This window comes from Engystomops pustulosus, chromosome 10, assembly GCF_040894005.1.
Source record: "Engystomops pustulosus chromosome 10, aEngPut4.maternal, whole genome shotgun sequence".
NCBI classification, from domain to species: domain Eukaryota; kingdom Metazoa; phylum Chordata; class Amphibia; order Anura; family Leptodactylidae; genus Engystomops; species Engystomops pustulosus.
Genome location: NC_092420.1, coordinates 69634058 through 69652709, shown reverse-complemented (window position 1 = coordinate 69652709; position 18652 = coordinate 69634058). Strand labels below are relative to the sequence as shown.

Genomic DNA, 18652 nt, shown 5'->3' with positions numbered 1-18652 from the left:
CCACCTATAGTGGGATGGGTGGAATAGTGAGTGGATCTGCAGTTTCCCACTCGCTGCTAAATACACCATCCACTGAGAAGGACAGCATTCTGCTAAGGAAAGTAAGAGCACTTCCTGTCTGCTCCCACTGCAATTTGAAGAGACACTGCACTGTCAAATCAGAATAAGGAGGTGTGGTTCACTAGAAGCTTGTAAGAAAACTTGACTCTTCTGTTCAAAAGTTGACTCATCTCTACTCATTTGCATATCAGAAAAAATGGCTGTAATTAAGCTACAGTGCCTTGTGCCAGATAATTTTAGGTGAAATGGAAATGGCTATTAACCCTTTACCAGCAGGTATTACTGGTATGAGGAATAAAATTCTAGTGACGGCTCAAATTTAAGTCAACTTTAAGTTAAACACTGTAAAACACTAAGTGAAACTTTCCTTTGGCATAAGAGGTGACCATAATTTAATTTGTCAATATATCCATATGAGCTGCAGGGTGATGCATTGGTTAGGCATGGTCAGGTCCTGGGCAGATATGAGCAGACCCAATGTTTCAGTTCGGGTTCAGTCTGCACAACTCAGACATATTGTTGGATTGGCAGATTAATTGTCAATCCGGCAAATTGAAACCCCTTGCAACTATCCATGGCTATGATTGGCCAGGCGTGCACACTGGGCTATTCATAGCCCTGGCTAGTAGCTATGGCCGCACAGAAACTTTGGGTCCGCTGATCTCTAGTCCTGGGTTAAAATCTGATCAAGGGGAACATTTTCATGGAGTTTTGATGCTTTCTGTGTGTTTTTGTTAGCTTTCTATGTACTTGGGTTTCTCCCAGAGCCCAAATATGTATTGATATATATATATCTACATCACTGGGTATCAAGAGCTGTTGGAGGAGTCATGACAGCCAGATGTTAAGTCTTATTTTTATTATGTCCCCTCAGTGGAAAACCCCCTTAAAAGACTTTAAGAGTGGAATTAGACATATTGGGGCACATTTACTTACCCGGTCCATCCGCGTTCCAGTGGCGGCTTCTCTGACGAGCATTCGGGTCTTCTGGCGATTCATGAAGGTCCTGCGCCCGATGTCCACCAGGAGGCGCTGCTGCACCGAAGTCCGCCGAGGTGCCCCGGAGTTTATCGTCTTCATCGTGGTGCATGTGAGTATGGCTCGTGCGACCCAATTTTTTTTTTTTAAATGCGCCGGTTTTTCAGAATCCGTCGGGTTACCGTTCGGCCTCGCCCCCCGATTTCCGTCGTGTGCATGCCAGCGCCGATGCGCCACAAACCAATCGCGCGCGCCAAAAACCAATCGCGCGCGCCAAAATCCCAGGGCAATTCAGGGAAAATCGGCGCAAATCGGAAATATTCGGGTAACACGTCGGGAAAACGCGAATCGGGCCCTTAGTAAATGACCCCCATTGTATAGAGTGACTCAGAATGTGTTACTTTCATAGGGTCATGATATAACTTATAGAACCATTGATAATAATAACTTAAGACCCTTAAGAATCACCCTTAAGACATAGACAAGATCAACAAATTTCCGTCCATCAAGAGATCATTAACTTAGTGCGATCTCCTAGCTATTCATCACACATTAAACAGCTGGTAATGGGAGCCATGAACTAATTAAAAAAAAAAAAGAAGAATCTAAATCACAATGTAAAACCTAGAACAAAGTGTAGTCTAAGATGCAGGTCTTACTCAGGCGTAGCACGCCGATGCTAAGCAGTCTGTAAATAGACCTCCGTGACGTGACTGGAATCTAATGCTATTGTCAGGCACATCTGAAATCAAGGCAACAATTTCTATTCCGGATATATACTAAATTTTTTATTAGGCAAAAGCACAAGCAAGTCAGAGGTGATCTGCTGTAAATTAGAAGTGGCTGAGTTAGGTTTTGTCAAATTATATTCATGAAGCATGAAGGTCCTGTGGGATCTCACCAAAAAGTGAAGAGTCTGGAGTGTCTGGTGCCTTCAACAGCTGTTAATTTCATTAACAAGTTTATTAATTAGAGGAACATCGCCCTGCTTAAATCTTTATAACAGAACATTGCAGCAAAGGTGAAAATAAAACATTCACAGGGATACACTGGAGCTACTAGACGTGACTCATGACACCTCTTCTACTTCCCAGGATGCTCCTCACCAAGGGGATAGTAAGTGATTGTTGGGGGCCAAATCTTTACTGCTGGAAAAGGTTAAAGGGGGGTGATTGATATTCCAAATAGTTCTAGTATGGTTTTATAATGGTAAATCATATAATCAAATATTAACTGCTTACGGGGCTGGATTAAGGTTGGTGGGGGCCCTTGGATGCAAAATCTGGTGGAGGCCCCCACTGAATGTAGAATACATACACATCCTCCTGCTCACTATCCACTAGTCATGTAACCCAGGGAGTGTGATGTCACTGAAGGGGTGGGGCCTCCTGCTCACTATGCACTAGTCATGTGACTCTCGAATCGTAATGTAACTGAAGGGGCTGGACCTCCTGCTCATTATCCACTAGTCATGTGACTCTGAACATTACTACCAAAGACACCAGCAGCATGTTTGAGTTTAGTGTGCACCATCCGACTTTGCTGTTGATGGAGTCCCCCCTTATTAGTAATTTGATAATCCAACCCTGACTGCATATACTCAAACGGAGGTTGTATGAGCTCCCAAATCTCCACACTAGTCAATTCAGCTTTGCGTAGAGCATGTTATAAAATTTCCAGATATTTTGTCCAGGTTTCCATATAATCTGTCAGTTTGGAGAAAATTTATTTTTTATCTATATGCAAATGAGTGCACTTTATTGCACCTCTTTTGTTTTCCTAGGCACTGCCCCATAGGGTGAATTTTTATATGTAATGTTGAGCAGGCCCAAATCACAAAGTAGATGTCATGTCCATGCTCACCTCCGCTCATTCCTTTTCATGAAGAAATGTACCGCAAGTGATTTCACAGAAGTTTACATGATTTGCGGTTGTTAGAATACACAACACATCTATTTGGTTCTGAAAATTCACAGAATCTGAGTTCAATATAGTTCTTCTCCCAGATTCAGATGGGCATTTTCTATAGAAATAAGATGTAATAAGTAGAAAATGGATTCACCTGCAGCCCTTTTGCATCAAGACCACTTCCTGTCATGTGCATTGAGCAGGCGGGGTAGATCGGGGGACGGTGTGGAGGAGAGGAAGGATGCATGAGGAGGTACAGACACACAGATGTCCCTTCGCGGGGAGGCAGGGAGCCAGGTATTTATATAAACTACTTAAAGGATTCTGAAAGATGGAAAGGGCATTTTTAAATCAGCATAGCAGAGGTTATTGGAACCTGTCACCAGCTAATAACGACATTCCTGGTGGCAGGTTCCCTTTAATACATAATTTCTCTCCAACTCAGCTAAGGAGGAGAGGGGGGGGGGGCAAAATTTTTTGAAATTTACAACATTTACCATAAGGTACTAATATTCTAAGTTTATTAAATTTATTTTTATTCTTCATTTTATTATTTCATTGATTTTTTGTGGAGCATTCTGAGACTCATAACATTTGTCTTGTCAAAGAAACTTTGTGAGGACTTGTTTCTTGTGGGGCTGGTTATATTTTCTTGGCACCTTTTTGTGCCCTTTGTGTAGTGATAAAAAACATGAAAAAAAAGATATTCTAGGGTTTCTCTATTTGTTGGTATGAGCTTTTCACAAAGAAAATTATTGTTTAAGAGGACTAGATGGTAACCCCGATACCAATTTCTAGGACGATTGGAGCAACATTGGTTTGGACCGAATAGATACAGACTGAAACTGAATCTTTGATGCTCATATGTAGTGTTTTTAACTATAAACACAATTATAATAGTTTGCATGAGGTTCTAAGTTTAAAGAAGTTGTCGGGGTCCCAACGGTCAGGGGGGGCGCACTTTCACTCATTAATGGAGCAGTCTGCATGAAGCATTTATCCCACCATTTAATACTATGGGGTGTATGAAATTAGGTAGCAAAGCACATGGGTATTTTTGACATTCTGAGTATTCTTGAAGGAACATCAGGATGCATTCTCAGACTACTCCACCAACTATTAAGAAAGGACCCCCGCTTTATGTGCGGAAGCAAACAAAATCCCATCTGCCATTTATCTTTGGAAATAGAACAACTTTCCACAACCAATCCAAATGTCCAAAAGATATAGGTAGTAGGAAATGTCCTGAAAGGTATTCTTTTCTGTGTGTAATTGTGGGAGGAAGGATATTTGGTAATTAACCAATTCTCTCTCTGTGTTTGCGTGGGTTTCCTCTGGGTCCTCCGGTTTCCACCCACACTCTAAAACATGGTAGGTTGATTAGATTGAAAGCTCCATTGTATATATAAAGGAATTATTAATATACATCTAATAAAAGTTCTGCACCGCTTTCTTGATATGTAAGTGAAGCCTCCTGTTCTTTTACCTCATTAGTCAGACATTCCGGACCATAAAATGGCTGACGATGGAGGGTCATGTTATCTGTCCATGAACAATCTCCCTGCTAGGACCTTGATCTTATATTTTTGAATACAGTCCTAAGATCCTGGCAGGGCGATTGTTCATGGTCAGAGATCACATGACCCTCCATCGTCGGCCATTTTATGGTCAGGAATCTCTGGCTGATGAGGTAAAGGACAGGAGCCTTTACTTTTCATATCAAGAAAGCTGAGCAGAACTTTTAATAGATATATAATGGTAAATGACCTAATACCCCCCCCCCCCCACACACACACACACACACACTCCAAAAACATGGAGTAAAGTGGCCAACCCCTTTAAGGGACTGAATGTTTGACTGCATCAGACTTCTAAAACCTAGAATCATATTTGAATATTAGTTACTTAGACAATGGCTATGGCAATGCCAATTCTCATCTCTGCACGTGTGGACCCTTATCCCGACAATCCTGAGTGGTATCAGATTCAGAGTAGTCATTAAATTTAAGATGCTCCTTATTAAACATAAAAAATAGAGGACATCAAAGCCTCGGCAATAAGAGCGCTAACAATTGCAAATCCTGTCATGTCTGTGAGAACGGCAGGAATTATCTTGTTATCAATTTAATAATAGAACACAGAAGTAAATAATGGCAGCCACTGACATCAGTAACACTGTTGCCTCTTGGGAAATCCAAGTCTGTAGAATCTGTCAATCCAGATGGATCTGGACATATTAAGGTAACACAGAAAGAATGGATTTATAGACTGAAGGTGCAATGTTTAATAAGAAGATTCTGCATAGTGATAAAGACGAGTAATTCAGAATGGCTTGACATAGCTGACCTGTATTCTTTCTCATTTTATACCCCCCCTGAACCCTTTCTCTTGTATGAATAATTTAATCAAACATTAACCTTTTAACCTATGTGTTATTTTTTTTTAACTGCGATTCTGTGCATGGAATATTCAATCTGAATATTAACTGCAATATATTTAGGGAGCATTTCACCTTATTATTGCATCAAACATGAGACTGTTTTTAAAATGACATGTTTAAATAAGGACTTAAGAGCATTTAGCAGCAGTACAGCCTCATATCTCGCAATATCTTCATGTGCCCATAGCTCATACACTGTGTATTGCTATTGATCCCATGATGTCTCAGCACAGCATCACATGGGCAGCTAAGGACAGTATTGTGGCTGCCTACTAGGTGGCAGAATAATTATCATTTTTACTATATTGTACAAAACAATCTTTTATCATCATTAGTAGTTGTGATAGGAGTTTGTACATTGAAATTGTGATGGCTACACAAGTGGGTCAAAGTATTTTTATGATGACTGGTCTTGTAAAATATTCTTTGGATGAAGTGGTTTGTGGACACACATAGAGTCAAAGGGAGAACAAATAATTGCAGGGTCGTAGGAGGTAGAGGCATGGGCGGATTAAGACCTCTATGTGCCCTGGGCTGTATCAATATTATAGCCCCTACAAGTCTGGAATCCCTTCCTACATATGGTACTAGAATCAGGCTTCTTGTAAAATGTTTCAGGACCTTTGAGGGCTTTCATAGGTCCTGAAATGGCTCTTGTGTTTTGAGTGCATGAACAAATGTATGAGTATTTCATTTATGTAGGTCCTTCTCAGGAAATAATTTGGTGGGTGTTTTTTTCCAGGCTGGGTTCCCTGGGAAACAAAATTGATTGTTTTTGGAGCTCCTCTGACCATGAAAGTGGCTTTGGCCCTTTAATAAAAGTTCATTTTCTCTAAAAGTCCCAAAAGAAGTCTCAAAATGCATAAAAAAATCCCAGCACCTACACCAGCAGAGGACTGAAGTAACCATGAGACTTTTTTATACTTTTCAAGCCCCACGTCATGAATCTGGGTTTGCACAACATTGCACTAGCAGTAATTCTATGTTTACACCAGATTAATGAAGAGGTGGAAACCGTCCTGTGCAACTTTTTTGCAGTGAAAAGTCCCCAAAAAACTCAATGCCACTTTTTTTGAGTTTTTTATCCCCAAGAAAGCCCAGGAAAACCAATGATAAATAATCCACACTATATCTAAAATTTTTGCAAGCCAAGTATTCCCCCTTATGACAGCATTATTACACAATAATATTAATGGAATCTTTAAGCAGGATAATGTGCCGCAAACCACAAAAATGATTCTCTAATAAGGCCAAGGTGTTAAATTTGACCTCTTAATTTTAAAGCTCTCAATCTGACGGAACCTATTTGCGTCTATGAGGAAAACAAGTCTGATGGATGGGAAGACTCCACATATACCATAAATCTTGAGTATAAGCCTAGTTTTTCAGCACAAAAAAAAATATGCTGTAAACCCAAACTCGGCTTATACTCGAGTAAAAAAATATATCAAAACACACCTTTCTGGCTTCCCCCGCTGCTGGCTATATACTGGGGCAGGGGGCTGGCTATATACTGGGTGATATGGGCTGGCAGGCTATATACTGGGGAACAGGAGCTGGCTGTATACCATGGGGCAGGGTCCGGCAGGTTATATAATGGGGTGGCTTTGACCAATGCATTCCCCAAACTTGGCTTATACGCGAGTCAATATTTTTTCCCAGGTTTTTGTGGTAAAATTAGGGGCTTATACTTGGGTCAGGTTATACTCGAGTATATAAGGTAGTTATATTTCGGTGCTGCACATCACAGCACTCGTCAAAAGGTTTAGTGGAATCCATGACTTGACAGGACACAGCTAGATTGGCTGCACAAAGAATATGTATGGAATCACACTGTATATACATGAATGGTAGAGGTTCCAATCCTAAACAGCAGCAAACAGCCAGATGTAATATAATGACTCAGAGTAAAATCTGCAGTCCTGAACCAGCCGGAGCTATTACAGTCCTCTGCACAGGATGCAAATCATTACTGTTAATGCACAGTGCATTACAAATGGCGTATAACCTCCTCCTATTATCGTTTAATTGTGGAACTGATGCTACATTCGCAATCATATGCATCCTACTCACCGTTTCAGCCGTGCTATTTATAATGCTGCGGGAGCTTGAACATTTTAAATAATTCAGAAAACACTAATTTTCTCTTTCGTTTTCCAGGAAATCGCAGTTGGCTATAATTTTGTTGAAGTTCCTCAATGCCCTCATACAGAACCCAGTATTATAACGTGGCAATTACATATCACATAGGACAGTGATGTGTTTACTAGAGATGAGCCAATATTGAAAAACTCAAAAACCTCATTTATTCTTCAAAATGGTGAATTATTTGACACATTTGAACCTGGGAAACAATTTTACCATCGTTAGCATTTACTACTTTAGCATTAATTATATGCCAGTTAAGGAAACTATTACTACTAGGCAAAAAGATGGTTTTACCCTGATTTGTTGCTAGCTGCTTTAATCTTAGAATACACTTAAAGGTGTTGTCCACTCTCAGCAAATTTTTTATATTGTTTGGGAATACAATATATGTGCACTTTTAGAAAATAATTCATATGATTTGGGAAATCAAAAGTGATTCAATTTTCCAATATACTTTCTGTATCTGCACATCACAGTTTTCAAGATCTCTGCTTGCTGTCAAATCAACAGGAATATAGATGACTGGACCTGATGCCCGTGTTCTGGTTTGGCTGCGTGAATTGGATGTAATGCTGGATTGCCATTCGAACAGTTCCCTCTGGCTAATCTTTGCCATGGCTAGTTCCAAGGGGCTTCACTTTGCTGGATTGGCTGTCCGGATGCCAATCCGGTATTATGCCTGGGATGCACAGACGACATTGGGTCCCCTCATCTCTAAACAGGAAGTTTTATTTGAGTAGATAAAAATGGTCCCTGGCCATGTGATGTCACACAGGTGCAAGACTCGTTAGAATCACATAGAGTAATCAGAGCTGTGTGATATAGTGAGCCATGCACCTGTGTGACATCACATGATCAGGGATATCAGGAGCCGTGCACCTGTGTGACATCACATGATCAGGGATATAAGGAGTCGTGCACCTGTGTGACATCACATGACTATGGACAGGTGTTTTATCCACAGGAAGTAAACAGTGAAGCTTCCTGCTCAATGACAGCAAGCAGAGATCTAGAAATCGGAGAGAAATTAATACTTTGGTTTATTGATTACATAAACACTATCAATTGTTTTCTGAAAGTGTACACATCCTTTAATTAGCACCTGGAGTTGGTTTAGCTCAATTATCCGTTTCTGATACCAGAAACAAGTGTAACGTATAAAAAAAATTTCCTCACTCTGCATTAAGCAACAATGATTCTCTAATTTACTATAATTAGCTATATGCAACATCTAGAGGTTTTACCCCAGGCTCCTTTTGCCAATCTTTCTAATTGCCATGGGAAACTATATAGTACAGCTAGAGCCGACTGGAGGATTGTTGAGAGGGGTTGTAGGACCCGCAGTGATGTCACAAGCATGTCATTCATCACATGCTTCAGGTCGTCCAATAACCAACAAGCTGTCCTGCATCATTTAAAAGTCATTAGTGTTCTGGCAAGAAACCTTCATTGATGTCACAAGCATGTGACTCATCACATGCTTCAGATCGGCCAATTACAAACATGCTGTCCTGTTTTGGCTTCATTGACCTAAGATGATGTCACGACCGGGAGGTGCCCACCCAAATCAGGAATTGCTGAATCTGAATCTAAAATTAAATATACCAGATATCTCAGGCGAGCAAGTTAGCAGCATGATACTGGTATTGTTGGAATTAGCAAAAGCTCTCTCTCCAGCTGTGCTACAGTTACGCTTTGAAGTTTAAGTAATGTGAAAACAGCTGAAAGTTGTGGTGTCCAAGTGCAGGACCCAAGGCCAGGCCCTGCAACCACTCCCATTGTACACCGAAATGTAGATATTTATGCATTCAAGTCACATATTTTTTGAAGAACACTTGCTTATGATGTATGCCAATTCATAAAAAAATCACATGTTCGGTTTATATGTGACCTAGGAGCTGACTGGGTCCCTTTAAAAGGAAGAGAAGACTACAGTAGGTTCTCCAGCTTTCCAGGCCTTCATGATTGTCTTGTAGCTGCATCACTTAGGATAGCTTAGTTAGGGTTAGTATACAAGATTCTAAACATATATATATATATATATATATATACTACCACCATACTGAACTAAGTTGCATTACACTGCTATAAACAGATAATATTATAGGATCTTTTTTCTAATTACTGTACCAACTCCTTCACATTGCTAAACCGTAAATGCAAATTGAATTCACTAATCAGAACTTACATGTTGAGGAAAATCAGCCTTCAATTCAGTTATGGATTTGCACCAATAAGCCGATGTCTTTTCACTGATCAGTTCAATATTTAAAAACGCCCCTTGCCCGGGACCATAGAGATGCCCTGAGGTTGTGCCACGTATAATCCTTGGAGAAACATTTGTCACTATATCCTGCCAATAAAAAAAGAAAATAAGATGAAGTGAGTATTAAAAATGCTTGATTATATATAGTTACATAGCACAGAGAATAAATGCAAGGAAGATATCCACTGTGTGCTGTGCATCTTGCTACTTGACATATGACCTCTATGAGGAGATAATGAGTGGAGCTCCTGGTCCACAAAAGTGTATTTGCCAGCTTCATAGATCAGCTACATGATATGGCAATCACTCATGTTGCATGACTAGATGATGGTAGCCTCAAGGGAATGCCCGTCAAAGATGAGTCAATGACCAATAAAGCTGAGCATTGTTAGGCTATGATTTGTCAGTATTAAAAGTAACACAAGATAATTGGAGACATCCATTTAAAATTGCTAGGCTAAAAAACATCAACTTGGGTAGTATAATAGGGAAGCGTGGCCCTGCAGATAAAGGGTTGTCTTCCCCAAAAAAAGGGATCTTAAAGGGAACCTGTCACCAGGAGACCCATTTTTAGCACTCCCCCAGTCCCCACAGAGCATAGTACATACACTGCCAAAGTGTTTTTGTATAAAAAATAGGCTTTACAGAAAAAAGGATATGTTATATAGCACCTTTCAATACCATGTGCTGTGTGTCTAGGCACTCGTCCCCTGGAAGTGGCTGGAAAGGAGCAGTTTCCCCCCCACCCTTGGGAAACAGCTCCTCCATGTGTCCTTTTCAAATATATCACTTGGTTTAGCAATGCCCCCTGCTCCTCTGAGGGGAGTTATTCATATATTTGAAAAGGACACATGGCGGTGCAGTTTCCCAAGGGTGGGGGGGGACTGCTCCTTTCCAGCCACTCCTAGGGGACGAGTGCCTATTCACACAGCAGATGCTAATGAAAGGTACAATATAACATACAATATCTTTTTTTCTGTAAAACCTATTTTTTTTTACAAAAACACTTTGGCAGTGTATGTACTATGCTCTGTGGGGACTGAGGGAGTGCTAAAATGGGTCTCCTGGTGACCGGTTCCCTTTAAAGAGAACCTGTCATCAGGAGCCCTTTTTCTTGCTCCCCTGTGTACCCAGAGGGCACATTGCATAAGTATTTTTTATAATACAACTGACTTTTTCTGACAATAAGAATAGTTTGATAAAAGTGTACCTTTTTCTTTACAGAGCAGTGTCCCGTGTCCTATAGGAATGGCCAGTGAGGAGTGGTGCCCCCCACCTTCAGGAAACCGCTCCACCATGCCAATATTTCAAATTAAAAAAAACACCCATATCCCTCTTATTTGAAATAGGCGCAGAATGGGGCAGTTTACCAAAGGTGAGGGGGAACCCGTTTCTCACTGGCCACTCCCATGGGACACTGCTCTGTCCCATGAATAAAACAACATCTCCATTAAAATTATGGGATGTATTTTCCCCAGAAGCCTGTATATTAACTCTTCTTCTCCTGCTATAAAACTTGCTAGCTTCAGGTTGGCTTGAAGGGGCGTGACATGAACCCTTTAACCTAAAATGACTTCTAAGCATCTCAATCAACAATACTAATGTAAAAATAAAACACAGTTAAAGCTAAAGTCTAAGCTAAGCAACGTGAAAGGCTTATCACACATGGATTTCAGGAGCTCCAAATCGGCAGCGTTACGAATAAAGGTCATTTAATCAAAGATTATTAAAATTCTATATAAAACTTAACTCCCCTGGCCATAGAGTTTAAAAGATCTGTGATAATATAACATGAACCCCATTAGCACACAGCAATTAAGGTCAATTTACATATTTTAATTAAGAGCCACCCCATATAAAACAATTACGGTAATAAGCATACTAACTGGATTTCATAACATTTGGACATTTCTTTTCCCACTAGATAGACAGGAAGCCTTAATTTGCATTAATTAGCTCTGATCTGCATATGTTTGATAAGGCATACCCTTGCCACATAATATTATTTATTCCTGAATCTGCCAAATGTCACTATTGCTGTGGATGGGAAGATGCTTTCTTCACATCAACTATAAATCTTTGTCTTTCATTTACATTTCTAAAATATTTTATTGCAATATAAGTGGGGTTTTATATTGCACAAGACTTGGGAGATCAAATTATCGGTTCTAATTTTGGAAAGCGTCTTCTTCGAAAGCAGAAGCAGATTAACAAAGTAAACCGCACGCTCAGCGTCTGTTCTGTCGTAATTGTACATCATCAGTGAGTGGGAAAGGTCTAAGATTGTTTTTGGAGATCTATTGTTAATAGATTAATATTAATAGATTAATTTATCAATGGATTAATATTAAAATTGTCAGTTTTTGTTTCTGTGTATCGAGGGTCTACAACATTTACTGAAGTTGTACATAACTGCTGTTGCATTCCATAAGGTCTGTTCACCCTCCATTCCCCGTATGGTTACACATATGGAAATTTCCCTTCTATCATGTTTTTGCCTACATAGTAAATCTGTTATAAATGACGTAATAATGTGCCGGAAGGTGCATAATGTTGATGTGAATTCGGCCTCACAGAAAGGTATTTATTCTCTTCTTTCTCGTCTTTACTGGCCAGTAAAAACTTTCTTACGGGGTCACAAAAGTAGAGGATTATTGCCTGGATTATTGTCTTACCTTTGTGATGAAGTTTAAGAAAATTTAAGATTAAATGAGTAACAGCATACATTTTAAAGGGAATATGTCAGATAAACTTACCAACACTAACTAAATATATCTTTGTAAATTTCAATTATATGCCAGTACAACTATGCCTATATTGCCTGAAAACTTCTACAGTCCATTTGCAAAGTTGACTCAAAATATAAGCATATTCATGTTCCTCTAGTTTAGCTATGCCTCCAACTTCCTGAACGACAAGGGGCATGCTTTCTCTTCAGCTGAGCCAACTCAACTATGCTACATTACTCACTGGCTGTGTAACTCACTGAAGAGAATTCCTGGGGGGGGGGTGAATGAGAGGTTTCAGAGAAAGACTGGCTGTATGGAATTGGCTGGAAAGAAATCAACTCACCCCTCCATCATGAATTCTCTTCACTGAGGGAAACTGGAGGCACAGCTGAGCAGGAAGGACATGAATATGAAGGACACGGCTCATAACTCTGGGTGATGTCATTGGGGTGCGGCAATCCAACCCTAAAATGGCAGCACCCTGTGCCCCTGGTTTGTTGGTGCCAGCGTGCTCACAACTTAAATGTTGCTGGCGATTTGGCACCGATTGCGGGCATTACCAGCAAACCTAACAAAGGTTGGGGTCAGATTCGGGGGACCGGAACCAGCAATATTCGGTATGAACCTAAACGTTTTAGGTTCAGGTCTGCGCAACACTAGTTATGAACAAATAATGATAAATATGTTTAAATCTTAAATCCAAGATAAATCAGCAAATAATCTCTATTCAGCTTGAATACACAATGTATCACTTTTTAAAAAATACATTTCCATCTCTTTTCTGACATACTGTAACTTTCAATTAACTTTGCCAATTTTCCCTCATGAACATTCACAACATGACACCAGTGTGTGATATTATGTGAATTACTGTACGTAGAACTTTAAGACATGTATGAATCTATGGCTCTCTTTGTAATAATGAATTTGAAGGAAAAAGCACGCACATCAGAGATAATGTAGGAGTGGGAGACATTGCAGGAGAGTGATGGAAGATTTCTAGTTGTCACAATTTAATTATTAGAAACACATATGAAAGGACATCACATATTGGACAATCATTTCAGACGCCCACAGACTTGTCAACGGAATTGAATAAACTGATGTAAAAGAAAAACCGTCAAACGATGTGATAAAGCGCAGCGCTGAAGCAAGAATTATTTGAATAGGGTAAATAAACAGTTTTTGCTCGCTCTTTACAATACAACTATAACATTTTCCCAAGTGTTTAGCTTTATGTTTGCTCAAGTTGAACTAAAGCATATGTCTGATAGTCGGAGAAGACTTTTCCTTTTGTCGTTCCATGGTCACTACGTCTACTTTAGGAAACTGATCAAAGTCTTTCTATGGGGTTTCTATAGAAAATATATAAAATTACATAACAATCATGGATGAACAACTGGACACGTCGGGTGAAGGTGGGGGATTGTATCGAGCAGGGATCAGCCTTTGCCAAAGAGTTCAAACTGCAGAGACCTTTGTATACTCTTTACATGTTGGATGTTCTACTACTGCAGAGACCTTTGTATACCCTTTGGAATGTTCCACTTCTATTATTTTTAATGATTTTTCTAATAAATATTGGAGTTTTTGCCACATTGTTGCATCAGAAGCTGGATCAATTTGTTTTTCTAGGAACACATTGCAGCAGCTTCTCTGTAACAAGACTACTATAATCGATGCAATGGGTTACATTGGATTTAGGTTAAGGCTAAACCCATGAGCAGAGTCTAAGTGATTCTTTATAAAGGACCCTGTACTCTGCTACCAAGAATAAATGATTCACTTTGACCCATAAGTAGTCTCTGTTATAAAAAGCTGACATGTCACTAGTATGTTAAAAGGCTTTAGTTTTGGTCAGATGAGCAGAGTTCATCAATAGAAGAGTCTTCTTGCCCAATAGAAAGGCTGCAGTCATAAGTCAGTAGAAAGTGATGTATGTAGACAATAAATTGGTCAATACTAGTGATGAGAGGTACTGAACTCGAACTTGAGCCTGAACCCCTGCCACGTCACTGGTGGTATTTAAACCATGGTTGGTTGCATGCGCACTGGCACTACACAATGCACTTTTGAGAAGGTAGTTAAAGACCTACCAGTGGGTGAGTTGAACTGAACCAGACTTCTAATGAAGTATGAGGACGGAATACCCAAACTGGCAAAGCCTGGAACGTAGCCGAAATTAGGGGTTTAGGTCCTCTCAACCACAAGACTAGTCAAGACAGAGAGAAGGTCAAGTCCGAAATATATTCATGGATCAAACAGTAGATATTAGGACAGAAAGCACATAGTTTGCATATGCTAAACGGACCATATTTCTCAGGTAGAGTTGTCAAAATGGTTCCTATCCAGCTTGTGTCATTGCAACATCCAGAGAATAGATGCACTGGCCTTGGCAGGTCCTTCACGAGAAGAGCAAAAATAAAAGAGCAAAGAAAAGCTATATAAGAGAAGAAGAAGCCAACTAACAATGGCCCATGCAGATGAGCAGTACTAATGTTCAGTACTAAAGTATAAGATCAGGGAGATCTTGCCCATTGCCAAAGTTTACGTTCTATGAAACCCATTCTATGAGAAGTGGGAGGCTTCTGTCATTGTCTGTCTTCAACTGATATGCTCTATTCCGTTTCAACTCAGATTTATTAAAAGTTTGTATTTATAAGAAAATAAAATTCTTAGTAGTGAATGCCAAGCAGAGAGTGTGGGGCCAACGTTAAAACGTGCTAACACTTTGAAATAAATCAGCAAGTTACATTTTCATAAGGATGTAAAGAGTTTTTTCTGCCTCTTCTGCCTATTTATGTGGGACACTCATGCGACAGGAAGAAAGCAGCGGGAGGGAAACATGTAAATAAATATGTATTGGGAAAATCTGCTCCATAATAGGAACTAAAAAGATTTGATTTTATTAATATTGCCAAATTAGACAAAACGTTGCAAAACTTATGATGAAAACCAACCTCTAACCCAACCTCTTACTATCCATATTGAGTATACAATATTCTTTATATATTGCATCTCTACTGAGGTCCAAGTTGGAAAATAAGTTATTATAATTGTTTGTAATACAAATCCCTGCGTGATCTTCGACCGGGCTGTCCAATGACGGTGAACTCTGCCGCGATTTATGAAAACCATGTGCCTGATTTCCTGCATGTGTTGCTCCCCACTCAGGTCTGCCGGAGTTGACCTTCTTCCCGATGCATGCAATTGCTTGACTTGCAACACAAATTTGAATGTTAAATCCCGCGCATCGTTTAACGGCCCGCCCCCCGATTTGTGTTGCATGATTACAACACAAAGCAACCGCGTGAGACACAATCCCTGAAAAGTCAGGAAAACCGACGAAAATGCAGCTGCGGACCCTTCGTAAATAAGGGTCTTTGTTCATCTGGCATGCAAACATTAGATGAAATGAGAAAATAGTGGTAAAATCTACCAAAAGAATTTGTAGGTTGAGATTCCGTTATCTCAGAACGGGGCCACAGACAGGGCTATGCTCAGACAATGCTTGCATGTCATGATTTTAGAACAACTGCTCACTGTGGCCAATGTGCTGCGGTTGTCTTGGGAGCCTCAACATCTCTAGACCTGAACATAAGTGGAGGGAACAAGGGCCCTGCTGCTTTGTAGTTGAGTAGGTCTCATGTTCTATACAGCATTCAACACCTCTTCTGGTCAACAGTTTTTGGTTTTATTTTTAAGTGTCTCTGCACTGTAGACGTATGGCAATAACTTAATAATTTAATAATTAATAATAAATCATTTGCTCAACTGGACATTTTATATTTCATATATTGGCCAAGGCTCTTCTTAAAATCCCTGTTTCTCTTCATTTACAAGGATTGACACGGTAAAGTTCTTACATTTTGATTATCACTGCAAAATCAGGCAACATATGTCTGTTTTAATAGCTCCCTGTTAAACAACTGTCTTAAATGTTACGATAAATAGAGCAAAACACTTATATAAAATGTTTAAGTTGATGCTCTACTTCCACATTTAAATGCCGAACATATGCTAGCAATCTAAGCAGTGTTACGGGAGGATATAAACCTTAAATTAAAGAAATTAATCCTTGTCAGAAATGACTATAGTATGCAAAATGTATAGTTTGGGGTTCACAGATTTACTAGTGATTTCGTAATTAAAGAGTTTAAGAAAATGTATGAAAATACAGTAGACATGTCTTGTTTTAATCATTTGGATTGTGTCAATATTTCTGTAAAGAAGGTGTACCTTCTTTTCCACATGCTCAGCTAATTCGGCACTCACTGAGCCTAACATAAGAGATAATTGGAGGAGGCATACAATGCACACTTAATAGTAGTTTCCTACATGTCCCATAATGCTCCGTGTGCACATTCTTCTCATGGGTCCTGTCTGGCCTGTCTCCTTGTGGGTGCAATCTCGTTCCACCTAGACTGGCTGAATGTATACATGATCCAATCTAAGCTCAATAAAATAAATGTGTACAAGGCTCCTGGATCAGATGGGAAGGAACACGAACATCAACTGGTCTTGACCCTTTCTTATGATTTTGACTCTCCAATGAATGTTTTAAGGAGGCAGCATATTTCCCTTTTGCTTTTCCAATTTTTTACTCTCTTCCATTCATAAGCCAAAACAATATTTTTCCCTTTAGAAGGCTTGTTATTGTATCTGTAGGAAAAATTGTGGCTTCATTCTATGTAAGATACTGGAAAGCTGTAAAAAATACAAATGCAGCAAAATTGACAAAAAAAAGCCTCTGGACCATTTTCTTACAGATTATTCAAAAATGAACACCTTTCAAAAATAATTTTAAAAAAATCGAATTCTTTGTTTCTCCATTTCTTAACACCTGTAACTGTTAAACTGAGAAAGTTATCTTTTTTTTGGGCTACCTAATTTTTAATTGCTAACATTTAGAGCATTGTACAACTTACTTAAAATTATTATGGTGGGCGAAATGGCTTAAAAGCGTTTATGTAGATATTTGACCTTTTTTTCCATTACAATGTTTATTATTTTTCAATAGATTGAGCATTTGGGGATGCAGGGTTTTCTAATGTGAGGTTTTGTATATTTTTTTTACATATATGCCCTATGGAATTAATAATTTTAGGCCCTTTAGGGTCCTGGAAGGTGTAGTGGAGATGATTGTCCTTGGAGCCAGGGAGAGGCTCCTGGTTGTCATGAGTCTGTTCATATTTTACTTGTTTAACTTTTCCCAAGGAAAAAAAAATGATCTTAGTATTTGTTGAACTTGAGAAGCCTCCTAGCCCGAATCGCACAAATATAAAAATTTAGACCAAGATAAACTTTACAGGGCTAATCATGTCTAATAATACAATTAATATCCTCAATAACAGTTGTCCAGCTGAAATGCTTTATTGATTAAAGAACATTCGTCTCATATTAAGGGATAACATACATGCTAAAATAAATTCTGTTTAAATTTGTCCATGCTCTATCCAATCATTTCTCCATTACGGCAACTTAATATATATTGATCACGGATCATAAAACCACTTAGATCTAAACAGCACCGGCTAGAAAAGAAGAACAAAAACTATTGTGTGTCATGATTTATTTTCTTAATTTCCTATTTAGGCTCATTAGGCCTTTATGAACGTTGGGTTATGATAGATTAACCATGGTCCTGCATATAATCAGTCTATTATGGCCATTGGTGATTGATGGCAGATTGTATGATACACTGACAATCTGAATTTTTGTCATGTTAATAAGTATGAATAATAGAAAGTAAAAGTAAGCAGCTTTGCAGGAATAGAAAGAAAATTATAAAAATATGAAAAAACTATGAAGAACATTCATTTTTTAGCACGTTTTTCAGCAGAAACGTGACAAATTTCCTCCACTAGGTTTGACACGTCTGCATATAATGCATCAGTTATGATAATTTGATGAATTTTAGAATGTTTTTCCACAATAACATTTTAAAACTTTTATTGCGCCTTTCTTGTTCGGGACCATTAATGTTCTTGTATTATATTTTTTATACAAACTTTTATATTCATTTAGCATTTCTATCTTTCTATGAAGCCTTTAAATGCTGATACAAGGAATAACTGTTTATGAGCCGTGTTCAAATTTTACTAAGCGCATTCATTATTTTAG

At 39.0% G+C, this 18652-nt stretch overlaps 1 protein-coding gene across 2 annotated transcripts in view; it reads right to left on the bottom strand.

Annotated features, from left to right (window-relative positions):
• The window catches only part of DPYD (dihydropyrimidine dehydrogenase), a 654802-nt gene that overhangs the window by 189201 nt on the left and 446949 nt on the right, over positions 1–18652 (bottom strand). For both annotated transcript variants that reach the window (XM_072127199.1, XM_072127200.1), the window contains one exon: positions 9723–9887. In XM_072127199.1, the coding sequence (XP_071983300.1) occupies positions 9723–9887 (165 nt within the window). The remainder of the gene's footprint in view (positions 1–9722; positions 9888–18652) is intronic.